This window comes from Mastomys coucha, chromosome X, assembly GCF_008632895.1.
Source record: "Mastomys coucha isolate ucsf_1 chromosome X, UCSF_Mcou_1, whole genome shotgun sequence".
NCBI lineage: Eukaryota > Metazoa > Chordata > Mammalia > Rodentia > Muridae > Mastomys > Mastomys coucha.
Window position 1 is genome coordinate 75,599,355 of NC_045030.1, and position 13,714 is coordinate 75,613,068.

The window sequence follows — 13,714 nt, forward strand, 5'->3', positions numbered from 1 at the left end:
CCTTGTATATATTCCAGTTTCCAAAAAGTTCACCAAACATTGTCTTCAGAAATAGGCAGTACAAGGTACAGTGTCTTTACCTTGGATAGTCTTTCTTGCTTCCATTCAGAGCACAGAACTTCTAGAGACTGTGCTGAACTTCAAGGCTGCTAAGTTTCCAAGGGATGTGCCTCCTTTGATATAGTTTATATCCACCTCATTTGAGGCTTCTCAAGTGCTTTGTGCTCTTGAGTGTTGTGGAGCATATTTTTAGTCCTAGCTTTGGAGAGGCAGAGGATGATGGATCTCTGTGAGTTTCAGGCTAGCCTGGTCTATGTAGTGAGTTCCAGGCCAGTTAAGATTATGTAATGAGACCCAGTCTCAAAATAAAAATAAAATAAAATAAAATAAACAGAATACAATAAAGTATTTGTGCTTATTCTTTATCATAATACTAATACTTCCTGCATTGGCCATATAGAAAGTGGAAACTGCAAGCTTCAAATTCAAGGTGCTAGGCTCTGCATTTCCTCCAAGAATGTCAACTGAGAATAGTGGATCATGCTGTCTGTAATCCTGCTACTTGAGAAACTGAGGTAGGAATATTGCTGTGAGTTTAAGCCATATTGAGCTATATATTGAGTTGCAAATAAGCCTGCGCTACATAGTGAGTCTTTGTCTCAAAAACAAATGAAAAGGGCTGGAGTGGCTGGTGAGATGGCTGAGTGGGTAAAGCCATTTTTCCAAGACTGACAACCAAAAAATTCATTAAATATACAATGTAGTACAAACACTCATCTCAATAAAGTATACGCAACACAACGTCATATTCCATCCTCTTTGGCATGGCATCCTTAGGATTCATGTACATATTTATTCCCTGAGATTGTTCTCCATATTTATTAGCAAATTCCTTAGCTGGCTATGGTAGCTCATACCTGTAATCCTAGTATGATGCTTAATATTGGTGTCAAGTTGACTGCATTTGGAAACAACTAAAACTAAGATGATGGGCACTCCTGTGAGAAATTTTTTTTTTAATCAGATTAATTTGAAGTAGAAACACCTACCCTGAATCTGATCCAAAAAGGACATAGAAGAAGTGGAAGAAGGAAACTTTTCTTTTTGCTTGCTTGCCCTAATGCTCACTGGCAAGTTATCTGACTTGTTGCTGAGGCTGTTACTAAATTTAACTTCTTTAAGATTCCAACTGTTTAGTTAGGATTTCTATTGCTGTAGACACCATGACCATGGCAACTTTGATAAAGGAAAACATTTACCTTAGAGCTGGCTTACAGTTTCAGAGGTTTAGTTCATTATTGTCTTGGGGAGAAGCATGGAAGTATGCAGGCAGGCATGGTGCTGGAGAAGGAGCTGAGAGTTCTACATCTTGATCCACAGGTAGCAGGAGACTGTGCCACACTGGCCAGACTTGAGCATAGGAGACCTTAAAGCCCTCTCTCACAGTGATACACTTCTCCAAGGTCATACCTAATCCAAAGAGGCTGCACTTCCTTTTTTTTTTTTAAGATTTATTTGTTTGTTACATGTGAGTACATTGTAGCTGTCTTCAGACAGTCCAGAAGAGGGCATTAGATCTTGCTACAGATGGTTGTGAGCCACCATGTGGTTGCTGGGATTTGAACTCAGGACCTTCAGAAGAGCAGTCAGTGCTCTTACCCACTGAGCCATCTCACAAGCCCAAGGCTGCACTTCCTAATAGTGTCACTCCCAAAGGCCAAGCATTCAAATACATGAGTGTATGGGTACCATTCCTATTCAAACTACCACAACAAAGCTAAAAGCCAACAGATCTCTTGGAACCACCTGGGACTCTCGCACCAGATTGGGACTGCAGAAATATTCATCCTTGTGGACTAAACAACTAGCAGGTTCTTGGCCTTTCTGTTGTGAGACAGCTATTGATGGACTACATGAACACATTTTTAAAGCCAGTATAATAAATTCCCTTTTGGTGTTTATTAATTCTATGAGTTCTGTTCCTTTACAGAACCCTGACTAATAAATCTAGCTCTTAGGAGGCTGAGGAAAGGAAGTCAAGTTCAAGGTTAGTCAGGGATACATTGTAATACCTTGTCTCACAAAACAACAAAATCTTTTTCTGTTTTGTTGTCTAAGCTATTTCCTTTTGGGCCTTAGTATGCACCTGCCTCCTTTGAGTATGTTGAGATCAGACCCTAATTGTGGTCCAATGGCAACAGAGGATATCTTCTTGCAAGTGGGTAACGTGTGAGTCTCACAGACATGACAAGAATGAAAGGCACAGTTTCACTGGTGAATATGCCAACCATCAGTGAGATCCACCTACAGCCTGAGGTGGTAGAAAAGGGGTCAAGGTCATGTAGTGAGGGTTGCCTGGGGAAAGCACAAGAAGTTTTCAAGTGTTCAATAGTTTGATGATCAAATGATGGTCATATGAATCAATATACACAGGTAAAAACCTCAGCACTTGGGAAACAGACATAAGCAGATCTTTGTGCATTTGAGGCCAACTTGGTCTATAGAGTGAGTTTCAGGACAGCCAGGGCTGTTACAGAAAAACCCTGTCTCCAAAAACCAAAAAACCCAAACTAACCAAACAAACAAACAACCCCACACACACACAAAAGGCATAAATTTTAATTTATTTTTTAAAGACTTATTTATTTATTTTATGTGTATGAGTACACTGTAGCTGTACAGGTGGCCATGAGCCTTCATGTGGCTGCTGGGAATTGAACTCAGAACTTCTGCTTGATCCGGCCCGCTCTCTCCGGCACAATACACTGTAGTTGTCTTCAGACGTACCAGAAGAGGGCGTCAGATCTCATCACAGATGGTTTATGAGCCATCATGTGGTTGCTGGGATCTGAACTCAGGATCTTCGGAAACCCCCTGAGCCATCTCGCCAGCCCAGGCATACATTTTTAATCTCAGAGATCAACAAGAATGTGTTCAATGGGACAGGCTAAATAAGTTCATTCTTAATATTAATTAGGGCTAATCAACTGTGAGAGATGCAAGAAGATAGGGAAAGTTTTGGAGATGAAGTAAGGGCCAGATAGATACTGTGACAATTGTAGTCTGTGTTGAGGATCCCTGGGGCTTGTGGGTTCAGTGGGAGACTGTAGTCTTAAACAGTAAGGTAGATGGAGAGTGATGACTGAATGAGTAAGAGTACTTGCTGAGTCCAAATCTCCAGCACCTACATAAAATCCAACCATGGCTACTCAGTCCTTAGAACCTTAACACCGTGCTTGCTGGTTTCAGTCTAAATTCAGTGAGAGACACTGTCTTAAAGGAATAATGGAAAAGTGACAGAGTAGGACAGCAGATCTCTTCCTCTAGCCTCAATTTGTGCATACACACTTACATTAAAAAAATAACTAAGATGGACACTGATTGAGGAAGTCTGGCCTCCATACATGTGCATATAAAAAATGTATGCCTTTTGTGGAGGGTTTTGTTTGTTTGTTTGGTTAGTTTGGGTATTTTGGTTTTGGAGACAGGGTTTCTCTGTAACAGCCCTGGCTGTCCTGGAACTCCCTTTATAGACCAAGTTGGCCTCAAACGCACAAAGATCTGCCTATGTCTGTCCACCAAGTGCTGAGATTAAAAGCCTTTGCTGCCACCCCCTGGGTAATTGTGTCATTTAAAAAAAAAAATAGCCTGGGAGGTAACCCAGGCAGGTCTGAAGGCTCTCTGAATAGAGGTATAGGTCTGTTATCCTGAACATGTAACTTCCACTTGGCACTCCCTGCAGCTCTCTCTGACCTGTCATATCTGTGTTTTGCTCCTCAAAGCAGCCAGTGGCTGCTCCCATACTCCCACATCATACTTCATCTTTCCCACCTTTTTGGCAAGAACAGAAGTTGGAGAATGTTAGTTGAGCTGCCATGTGCCTGAGTCAAAAGACTATTATTATGGCAGAGCCAGTAAATACATTAGGGATGGCACATAGCAGGCTGATGTTTCAAATAGAGATAGTGAGACTAAGGAAAACAGCTGACTCTGAAGGGGTTCTCAGTGAATAGGAACAGAAAACTGGCCAAGAGCTTGGAAGCACACAGCATTAGGACTGGAGTTGTTTTTTTTTGTTTGTTTGTTTGTTTTGTTTTGTTTTGTTTTTTGACGCAGAGGACTGGAGATTTTTGACCGTAGAGGCTGTTATAACAAAACAAGAGCTACAGAAAAGCAAAGGCAAGACTGCAGTGAATCACAGGGTATGGAGGGGAGTGGATGCCTCAGTGGAAGAGCCTGGGGCTGGGCTGGTGGTGAGAACAAGAGGGAAAACATTTTGTTTTAGAGACAGGGTTTCACTGTGTATCCCTGGTTGTCCTGGAACTCACTGTGTAGATCAGGTTGGCCTCAAACTCACGGAGATCCACCTGCCTCTGCTTCCCGAGTACTGAAATTAAAGGTGTACACCACCACTGCCCAGCCATTTTTTTCTTTCGAAGCTTTTCTCTGATTCTGTCATTAGTAAAGAAGTAGCTGATATCTGTAATTTCAGCACTCTCAAGGCTGAGATGGGAGGAGTGCATAATGGCCAGCTTGGGACCTGCATATAGGCCTAGCTACTTAGAAGGCCAAAATAGAAGAATCATAAGTTCAAGGCCAGTCTGGGTTACAGAGTGACCTTAGGGCCAGTCTAGGAGGTGAAAAGAGGGCTAGAGAGGTAACTCAGGCAGAGTATTGTTTGCCTAGCAAGGTTCTAATCCTCAGTACTGGACACTCCAAGGGTAGAATGACATCAGGTACAGCATACTGGTTTACCTGAACCCCGAGTGCCAAGTGGACACTTCTATATGGCTTTAGTTGCTGTGTCTTATTGGTAAAAAAGAGGCTCCTAGGTACAGGCCAGTAGTCTGCAGCCGCTGCAGACTGAGGGCTCCAAGACTTCAGGGTCCTCAGCATATTCTGCCCCTTTAGGCGGTGTTTACCTCCTTTAGGAATGGAGGGTACTAACAATGAGGGCTAAAGCTTGATATTGAAAGGCCATGAGTGCAAAGGGAACCCTAAGGTCCACAGTGTGATAATGACATCCAAGGGGAGCAGATCACAAGGCCTGGTAGTGGGGTGGGATGCTCAAACTGTGTGAAGAAGCAGGAAAGTGAGGCTGGGACTGTGGGACAGGGCTGATCACAGACCTCAGGGAATCACCTGCCCAGGGATGGAGCTTCCACATGTATAGGGGAGTAAGAGCTCATCAGTAAAATGATGAAAGAATCCCTTCATTTCTAGATTTTTATTTGCCTGTTATAATTCTGATATTATGTACATATATATATATAATTTTTTTGTTTGTTTTTTGTAGAGGGCTCATCAATAGACCAAGCAAAAGCATACAGGGAAGCCACAGCTGCTGGGCAGGAGCACAGCAGTGCTAGGAGAGCCAATCTTTGCTTTTTTTTTTTTTTTTTTTTTTGTCTGCTTTTATTTTCGTGGAGTGGGGTCATCAAAGCTAACTGCTATAAAATGGAGAAACCACCTAGAGACTCAGACATCTGCCTACACGCTAGTGGCATATGGGGAAAGGGCAACGGCACAAACTTTCAAAGTCACGGTGTATTTACATTCCCAATGTGAGGAACAGGGGAAGGGGCTGAGGATGAGAACTAGGGGCAGGCAGGGCTGCTAAGGGGTCCTGGGGTATGGTGACAGCAGGGAGAAGCCTAGCCAGTGCCAGTAGGAAGAGGTGTGCCTATCTCCAACAGTGAGAGAAGCCACTTCAATGTTGTCTGGTGGGTATTGAAGGCAATATGAGTAAGTGTGTTTGTGTGTGTGTGTGTGTCCTGAAAGGTGGAAGAGCAATGGGAGGAGAGTGTGAACCTAGCTTGCTAAGGGGGTGGGGGGGACAACTCTGGGCTTTCCAGATGGCCTCTTCTACACAGGTGGCCAGCTTGCTCAGGTCCCCATCCTGATTGGATCAAAAATGGCAAAGAAAAGAGAGCAGATGGTGAGGACAGAGTTTTGTCTCCAGTCAGGCTAGCCAGAGAGAAAGAAGAGGTGCCAACCTAGTCCTGAGGAGACCCCACCATGCCTGTTTCCAGTCAGAAAGTGAGGGAAGCTTCTCAGAGACAGCTCAGAGGACTCTCCTTTGTCTTTTCCCCCAAAATGTGGCCTCTCTGTCTAAATAGGTCGGCAAGGCAGCACCTGAAGATCCCTGATATGGGAATGAACTGCCCCAAGCTGGGGCAAAGCAGCGTATGCCCAGGAAAGGGTGCAGCTGGGTTTTGGCAATAAAGAGGGTAGCGGGTGTTAAGAAAGAGACTCGAAGCCACAGTTCCTCTCCTCTGCTCCAGTCAAGACTTCCATGCACTGTGGAGAGAATGAAGGACCTCGATCCCAAAGTCAGCAGGCCAGTGGCATGGTGCATTGCACTGGCCAGGTGTCTTGGCCCCTGGCTTTCCTGCACCTCTGGCCCTGGGCCCAGCTTGGCCCTGCCTCACATGGCTGGACCTCGCTATTCTAGGGCTACTGCAGGATTGATAGGAGAGGTAGCCCCTGAGCTGTCATTGCCTCCTGCTGCCTCCTTCTCTTTCTTGCCACTGTACTGGCCGATGAAAGAGCCATCCTCATTGAACTGGACGTCCACACTGCCCCCATAGTCAGCCAGGCTGTCATCACTGCCTAGGGGTTTGATGTCTCCATTGAGAGATGGCTGGCTACTGCCAAAGGCCTTTTCTTCATTGTCACTGTATGGAGAGAAGGTGGGGTGTGAGTATTGCAAGGCCCTGGCAGGATACTCTAGCAGGTCACCCTAGTAGGTTCTTGCCCTCTTTTATTTTCCTGTCCATACAGGAAGTTTTGGGACTCATCTTGACATGCTTCTAGGTCAGGCTGTATGCATGATGCCACAGGGCCTATACCTACTGCTAGAGCTTTTCTTGGAGTTAAAGGCTAGAAGAGTTAAGAATTATAGGCAGGCAGCCTATAACTAGGGTCTTAACAGAAGGATAGTTGAGTAATGTTACCTAAAAGGGTAATTGATGGACCACCAAAGGAAAAGTGGGGGTCCCTCCCTTCCCAGTCCCTGAGCTCTAACTGGACATCCCCACTGTCATGTCTTACCTCTCCAGGGACCTGAAGTCACCCGAAGCACAGAAAAGAGAGAGGAGTTGAGTAAGAAGCAAAGGTCAAGCAGAGCTGGGCCAAACCCTACTTCTGCCCTTGCTCACCTGTACTCGCCGAAGGTCTCGTCTTTCATGGGCCGGGCCTCGGAATCTACCTGAGTGTCCTCCTTGTCCTTCACTACAGACATACCAGAGGAGTCAGCTTCTCCTGCCCACCCCCAGATTCTGGATTGCTTTATGCTAAGAGCCCCTAGCATTATCTTGACAGCACTTAGAAACTTTCAGAGTGACCTACCCCACCCATGTGGATCCAGCTGCTACTGGTGTAGGCCCCTGTGGCCCCAGCCTGGGAAGAAGCCATCTTTGGGCTCTGACCTGCACCCCACCTCTTTGACTATGCTTGTCATGCAACTCCCAAGTTTGGGCTCTTGGGATAAGGTGTTTTTTCTTTACTTTCAGCTGTCTTACCTAAGCCTGCACATTTTCCAGGTTACCTGAGTATTTGCCACCCTTGCTGCGTTTGATGAAGCAGAGGATGAGCAGGATGAGGAGCAAGAGAATGATAGTGCTGACAAAGGCGATGAACCAGCCCTCGGAGGCAAAGCTACCTGTAGTAGGAACTCGCACGGGGCCTGAAAGCACAGAGCAGGAAGAAGACAAAGCCCAGGGCCTGGGATGAGCTATGCTGCCAACAGGCATGCTACATTCCTAAGCCTGAGCAGCAGCCTCTAAGTTAAAGCATGGTGCTCAGGACCCATTTGAAGTTATAGGGGACCTTTGGGGCCAGGGGGTACCACAGCAGCAGATGAGAAGGAGTGGGGGAAGAAAGCCCTTTGTTGATGGTGTAGGAAATGGTATACTAGCCAAAGCACACCCGGATTTCTGGGAGGCAAAAGAGTGGTTCATGGCTGCTAGGTATGGGCTGCATGCAACAAATCCAGCAGTGGCACCCAAGCCTTCCTGGCAGAGGATGGTGGCCCTGGTGCCTCACCAGTGCCATTAGTCTTCACAGCCAGATGGCGCAGGAGGACCTTCTCCTTCATCAGGTGGATCTCATATTTGGTGTCAGGCTGTAGGTTCCATTGTGTGTAGGAGCTCTGATTGTAGCTGACATACTGAGGTTGAGGCTGGTGATCAGGGCTCACTTTCCCTTCTGTACAGATGAGGTACGGTGGCAGAGGGACTCAGCAGGAGGAGTGAGGACACCTTAGGGGTAGGGACAGAGCCTTATCTCTACCCCCAAGGATATCTCTGCACTTACCTGGCAAGGCTTTGAACAAGATATGGAACCTGAAATTGCACTGGCCCTCCCGAGGGACCCATGAGACCACGCTGTAGTTTTCTCCTGCTGTGGCTGAGATGTTCCCAAAATCTGGCTTGCCTGGAGAATGTAGGAGCAAAGAGGGACCACAAGGCTCTTCAAAGGCCCACTCTCATGAGCTTAGTCTCCCAGTCAAACTCCTCCCTTAGTCAAGGACAGGATAACAATCAAGACTAACACCACCAAAACCCTTGCTTCAGCTCACCAAACTGGGCCATGGTGCCTCCTTCACGCACGATGGCCTCACCAGGACCCTGCTGGGTGGTGGCCTGAAGCTGGAAGCGGTACTGTAGATCAGGATTGAGGTTGGTGAGATTATGAGTCTGGAGTTCTGGGTCCGAAAGGTTGAAGAACAACTGCTCTTTGCTTTCCCCATCCACTGTGGAAAGAAGTAAGAGGCTGGCTTTAGTTACCTTTTCTAGGTCTCCCAGCCTCCATACCAGGTACAGGGCACGCACAGGGATGGTAAGAGAGCAGGTAGCCAGTGAGCACTCCATTGTGGCTGAGTGGTGGCTGCCAGTGCAGTAGCAGGCTAGTGTCCGACTGGCACTCCAGGTGTAATGCCTCAGGGTGGCCAGGCACTGTGGAAGTACAGAAGGGTAGAAGGTCCTCACCTGAGTCCAAGGAGAAGGAGCAAGAGGTGCAGGTATAGGGTAGGGTGGCAGGCAGACTCACCTCCCTCTGGAGTGCTGAAGGGTTGTTCACTTGCAGGCCCCAAGCCCCGCCCATTAAAGGCCTGTACCTCCACATGATAAGAGCTGTACGGACGCAAACCACTGAGGATGGCACTGGTGGTGTTGGCAGGTACCACCATGTGGCTTTTGTGGAAACGCTTCTTGCTGTCTTTTCTCTGACTGTCCTTCCACCAGTATGTTACCTGTCCAGAGGGCCAACAAACCTCATAAGGGTAGAAGTCATTGATGGAACAGGACCTCCAATACATGTTTTTCACCACCCTTGTCATAGACCCATTCCCCCAACCCAAGAACTTGCAGAAGAGCTGCTCACAGACAACAGAGTCCCCACCCTCAATACTATCACATTCCTCTTTAGTTCTCCCCATATCCTGAATCCTTACATTGTATCCCCTGAGGTGGCCCTTAACCTGGGCCAAGTCCACGGGCCTCCACCTGACCAGCACAGTGCTTGAGTTGAAGATTGTGGTGTCTTCAAGCTCAGGGCTCACCTGGGGGTCTGAAAACATCCAGTTATTTGGAGAAGACACAGGCCTTCACCTGAGCCAGAAGGTCAGACTCCTTTTCACAGGAAAGGGGGCTGCATGCCACTTGAGGGGCTATTCAGTGAGGAATGGGGCTATCCAGGAAGAAAGTAGTAACTTACACAGAGAAACCACAAAAAAAAAATCTTGACTGGGTGCTCAAAATTACCATTTGATGATGCTCCAGACTCAAGGAAACCCATGAGGCATGGAAACTTGCCTTGGTAACTAGCTCTTAGCTGACATGCTGGACCGAAGTGAGTTGAATTCTTTTATATTTTGAAATATTTGTATATACATAATAAGATGTTCTGAGGATAAGTTCAAGCCTAAATCTACAGGGTTTCTCTCTGTAATCTGGGCTATCCTAGAACTTACTGTGTATCCTAGGACATCCTCTAATTTCTGATTCAGCTTCTGGAATGTCATGCTTAACTTTATACATATACATATATATGTGTGTATATATATATATATATATATACACACACATATATATACATACACATATATACACATGTGTATGTATAAATTTTAATTATATATATATGATTTAGAGATAGTCTCCTGGAACTCAGGCTGACCTCAAAGTCAATATGTAGCTGAGGATGGCCTTGAACTTCCCGTCCTTCTGCCACCACTTCCTGTGTGTTGGGATTACAAGTATATACCACCATGCTTGCTTTATATGGTGTTGGGGATCCAATCTAGCCTTTGTGTATGTCAGACAAGCACTCTACCAAATGAGCTACATCCCAGGCTTTTATATACTACACTATTTTTAACAAGCTTGTGTTTTCACTGATCCAACACAAAAAGTTAAGTATGAAATTTCCCACTTTGGGTGCCATATTTCAGCTCCTGGAACATCTCAGAGTTGGGATTTTCTGATGAGGGATACTCAGGCCATACTAGACACTCCCTGGACCAGAGAGAGGAAATGATCCCAAACATAGTGCAGGGTTCACTCAACTGCTATTTCTTCTAATGACAAAGGTGCAGCAATTTGAGCTGTGCAGAATTTCATAACATCACAGTATCTATGGGAAAGCATGTCCTTGCTTGTAAGAATTGTACACTGAATCACTGAAGGGTCAGGGCTGGCAATGGCAAATGGAGTGAAATACATATGTGCATAGGATGACATGCATGAGGATTCCAGTCCCCAGCCCTCAAGCCCTGGGATGAGGGCCAGGCTCACTCCAATACTCACAGTCTTCCCCTGAATAGCCAATGGTGACCTGGGGCTCAGGGCCCTTGCCCTGGTTGTTCACTGCCTGGACTTTGATCTCATAAGGCACAAATGTGGAAGTGTTAGACACCACCAGGAAGGGGTCGCTCACGGTCTGTTCCTTCCAGGTCTCCTGCTTGCCCTGTGGACGCCACTGTACACGGTACTGAATCTGGGGGGCATTCCAATCCATCCACCGAAGGGGCTGGAGTATGCCAGGAGATAAGAAGACCATTGGTCAAGAGCTTCCATCTTCTTTGCCTTGTCCCCCAGCCCAGATATATCCCAGGCATTGGCTTCCTCTTTAGTATAGCCAAAAGACAGCAAATAGCTGGGTCCTGGCTTTGTGTCCACAATGTCGATCAGGGTAGGGACCCTCACCTTCCATGTGATGACCATATTGTTGGTCTCATTCCCTTCCCCTCTCACATCCACAGGGTTCTTCTCTGGGGCTGGAAAGTAATGTGTCAACCTATCAGTGCTGCAGCAAGGACAAGGAACAAATGGCCCATTCTGGCTCCTGAAGCCAGCAGCCCCAAGAGTACAACAAAGACCTCTTTGTTGCCCTAGAACTCTGGAATCAGGGGCCCAGTAACTGCCACCCCTTTCAGGTGATCTGGGAGAGGGTTCTGCCTTGGCTTACCTGCCTCAGGTGTGACCACAGTCTCAGAGACAGGGCTGGGTTCTCCAGGACCATATTTGTTAATGGCAGTGACCCGAAAGGTATAATGGACATAGGGGGACAGCTTGAGGGTAGTAGAGGTCTGATTTCCTGGCACCTTGCCCAGACTGAACCATTTTTCAGGAGCCATTTCCTTGTCCTCAAATTCGATGTCATACTCTGCCAAGAAGCAAATCCACAGTGGAGTAACCAGCTTATAGTGTAGCCCAATGGGGAGGTCAATAGGGAGGTGCTATAAAGGAACACAAGCCCCCTGGAAAACAAGTATGTGCTTTAATGAGGCAGACCATCCTGTGGCTATGACTCTGGGAGAGAGGAGGATCTGAGGAAGAGGGACAGCTGGAGGGGGTAGTGCAGGGGATGCCACACTCAGGTCTCTTACTCTCAATGGGAGAGTTGTGGTCTTCAGCAGGGCTCCAAGACAAATGCACCTGGCTCTGCTTCAGTAGGTGGCGGCTGGAGAGCTCCAGATGAGGCACTGGCCCAGGGCTCCCTGAGGGTCACAGAAGGTGGATTGTTTAGCCTCCTCAAGAACCATCCACATGCCCCCCCACCTCCAACTCAGAATGTCCAGCAATAGGAGGGAGCATGGGCATGGTGGGTCAGAAGATAGGTACTCTTTGTACCTAACTCTATATTAGGACTTACCCACCACTAAGAGCTGTGCCCTGCTCTCCACTTCATCCAGTTCAGTGCTGGCCACACAACTGTAGTTGCCCTGGTCACTGTAGTCCAGGCTCTGGATGACCAGTTGCCCATCTTCTATGAAATACCTAGAGGTAGGGGCATACATGCCCCTTAGCTAGGGGCAGATGAACCACTTTCTGCCATTCCTGACTCTTTCCCTTGACCCACCATGAACTTCCTCCTCTAAGGAGGAGTGCCTCTGCCAGGACAAGGCTAGGATGTCTGACTCCCAGTTTTTCCTCACTCTGCTCCCTTCTACCTGGCCCTATTTAGGGCTTGGGGCTCTCACTTGTCACTGTCCCCACGATCCTGGAGGTCTCTCCCATCTCCACGCCAAGTGATGCTGGCCTGCAAAGAGGGGTCAAAGGAGGCCTGGCATGTGAATGTCACCCTTGCACCTTTTTTCTCAATTGCGCTCCGAGGTCCCTGTGTGATCTGGGTTGCTTCTGAGGGGAACAAAATGGAGGGGAGGTCATTTTGATGTTCTCCACAGACTTTGACCCTACCTCTCAGGAAGTCTGATGGTCATGTGTGCTCATCATCTAACCTTTAACCTGTAGGTTAGCCAAAATGGTCACATTGTTCTGGTCATTGGCAGCCTGGCAAAAATAGCGTCCAGTGTCATTGGCCTGGAGGTCTCTGATGCCCAGCGTTCCATTGGCATAAGGGAAAAATCGTTCATCCTGAAGCACTGTGGTTCCTTCTTCATCCAGCCTAGAGCAAAAAGAGGGCCTGGCTTGAACTAACCAGCTTGGACTCCCTGCTCTCCTGGGATCTTTAGATGAGAAGATAGCTTAGAAGCCTCCATAGGATGGGCACTCACCACTGGACACTGGGAACAGGAGCTCCAAAGGCTTTGCACAGCAAATAAGCAGTACTGCCCTCAACTGCCATGTATGTCTGATTGTCTTTTGTTAGGATCCTGGCTGGCAGCTCTAGAGGAAGAATAATCTCAGGAGACAGGGTAGGTCTAGATGTCCCAAGTATAGGAAAATCCAGTAACTCCCCAGATGGCATACACAGAACCTTAGGAGTCATGTTTATTGGTTTCCCCGTTCTAGGCTGTCCCTCTCAGCCTTAGTTAAATGGTCTCCTTAGTTTTGTATGTACTTCAGCCACCAGGAATCTACCAAGTATTGAAGGCTCAAAGAGCAGTTAGTGTCTTCCCCAAAGCCTTCCCAGCCCAGCCCCAAATCTCCCTGAGTATCGGTGACAGAAGTCATCAGACTATCCTGGGTTACATCTTGTCCAGGGTACATCCCTGCTCAGACATGATGAAAGACCCTGCCCATTCTATGACTCCCACTCCCAACTATTGTAAGAATGGAAGAAAAATGGGTGAAGGCCTTAGAAAGAAGCAAGGCATCCCCAAGAAGCTATGCCCCAACCAGCTGCTGGCTGAGTAGTTTTGGTAGACTGGAATGACAGACTCGGAGCTATGAGGCAAGAGTAAGCAGGTGAGTAGGAAGAAAGAAAGGAAGGCAGGCAGGAGATAAGGTCACTGCACTCACGGACAACA

The 13,714-nt window shown here is 47.2% G+C and overlaps 1 protein-coding gene across 4 annotated transcripts in view; it reads right to left on the reverse strand.

Annotated features, from left to right (window-relative positions):
* Positions 1–5,212: 5,212 nt before the first annotated feature.
* L1cam (L1 cell adhesion molecule) overlaps positions 5,213–13,714 on the reverse strand; it is a 25,942-nt gene continuing 17,440 nt past the window's right edge. For 2 of the 4 annotated variants that reach the window (XM_031364213.1, XM_031364198.1), the window contains 18 exons: positions 13,019–13,130; positions 12,743–12,909; positions 12,485–12,641; positions 12,157–12,281; positions 11,891–12,001; positions 11,470–11,667; positions 11,208–11,278; positions 10,809–11,031; positions 9,455–9,570; positions 9,052–9,253; positions 8,835–8,957; positions 8,582–8,755; positions 8,317–8,436; positions 8,047–8,208; positions 7,550–7,687; positions 7,161–7,233; positions 7,054–7,065; positions 5,213–6,677 (listed from right to left, as the gene is read on the reverse strand). In XM_031364213.1, coding sequence (XP_031220073.1) covers positions 6,446–6,677; positions 7,054–7,065; positions 7,161–7,233; positions 7,550–7,687; positions 8,047–8,208; positions 8,317–8,436; positions 8,582–8,755; positions 8,835–8,957; positions 9,052–9,253; positions 9,455–9,570; positions 10,809–11,031; positions 11,208–11,278; positions 11,470–11,667; positions 11,891–12,001; positions 12,157–12,281; positions 12,485–12,641; positions 12,743–12,909; positions 13,019–13,130 — 2,516 coding nt within the window. In that variant the 3' untranslated portion in view covers positions 5,213–6,445. The remainder of the gene's footprint in view (positions 6,678–7,053; positions 7,066–7,160; positions 7,234–7,549; positions 7,688–8,046; positions 8,209–8,316; positions 8,437–8,581; positions 8,756–8,834; positions 8,958–9,051; positions 9,254–9,454; positions 9,571–10,808; positions 11,032–11,207; positions 11,279–11,469; positions 11,668–11,890; positions 12,002–12,156; positions 12,282–12,484; positions 12,642–12,742; positions 12,910–13,018; positions 13,131–13,714) is intronic. The other 2 variants (XM_031364223.1, XM_031364204.1) reach the window with 1 other exon arrangement.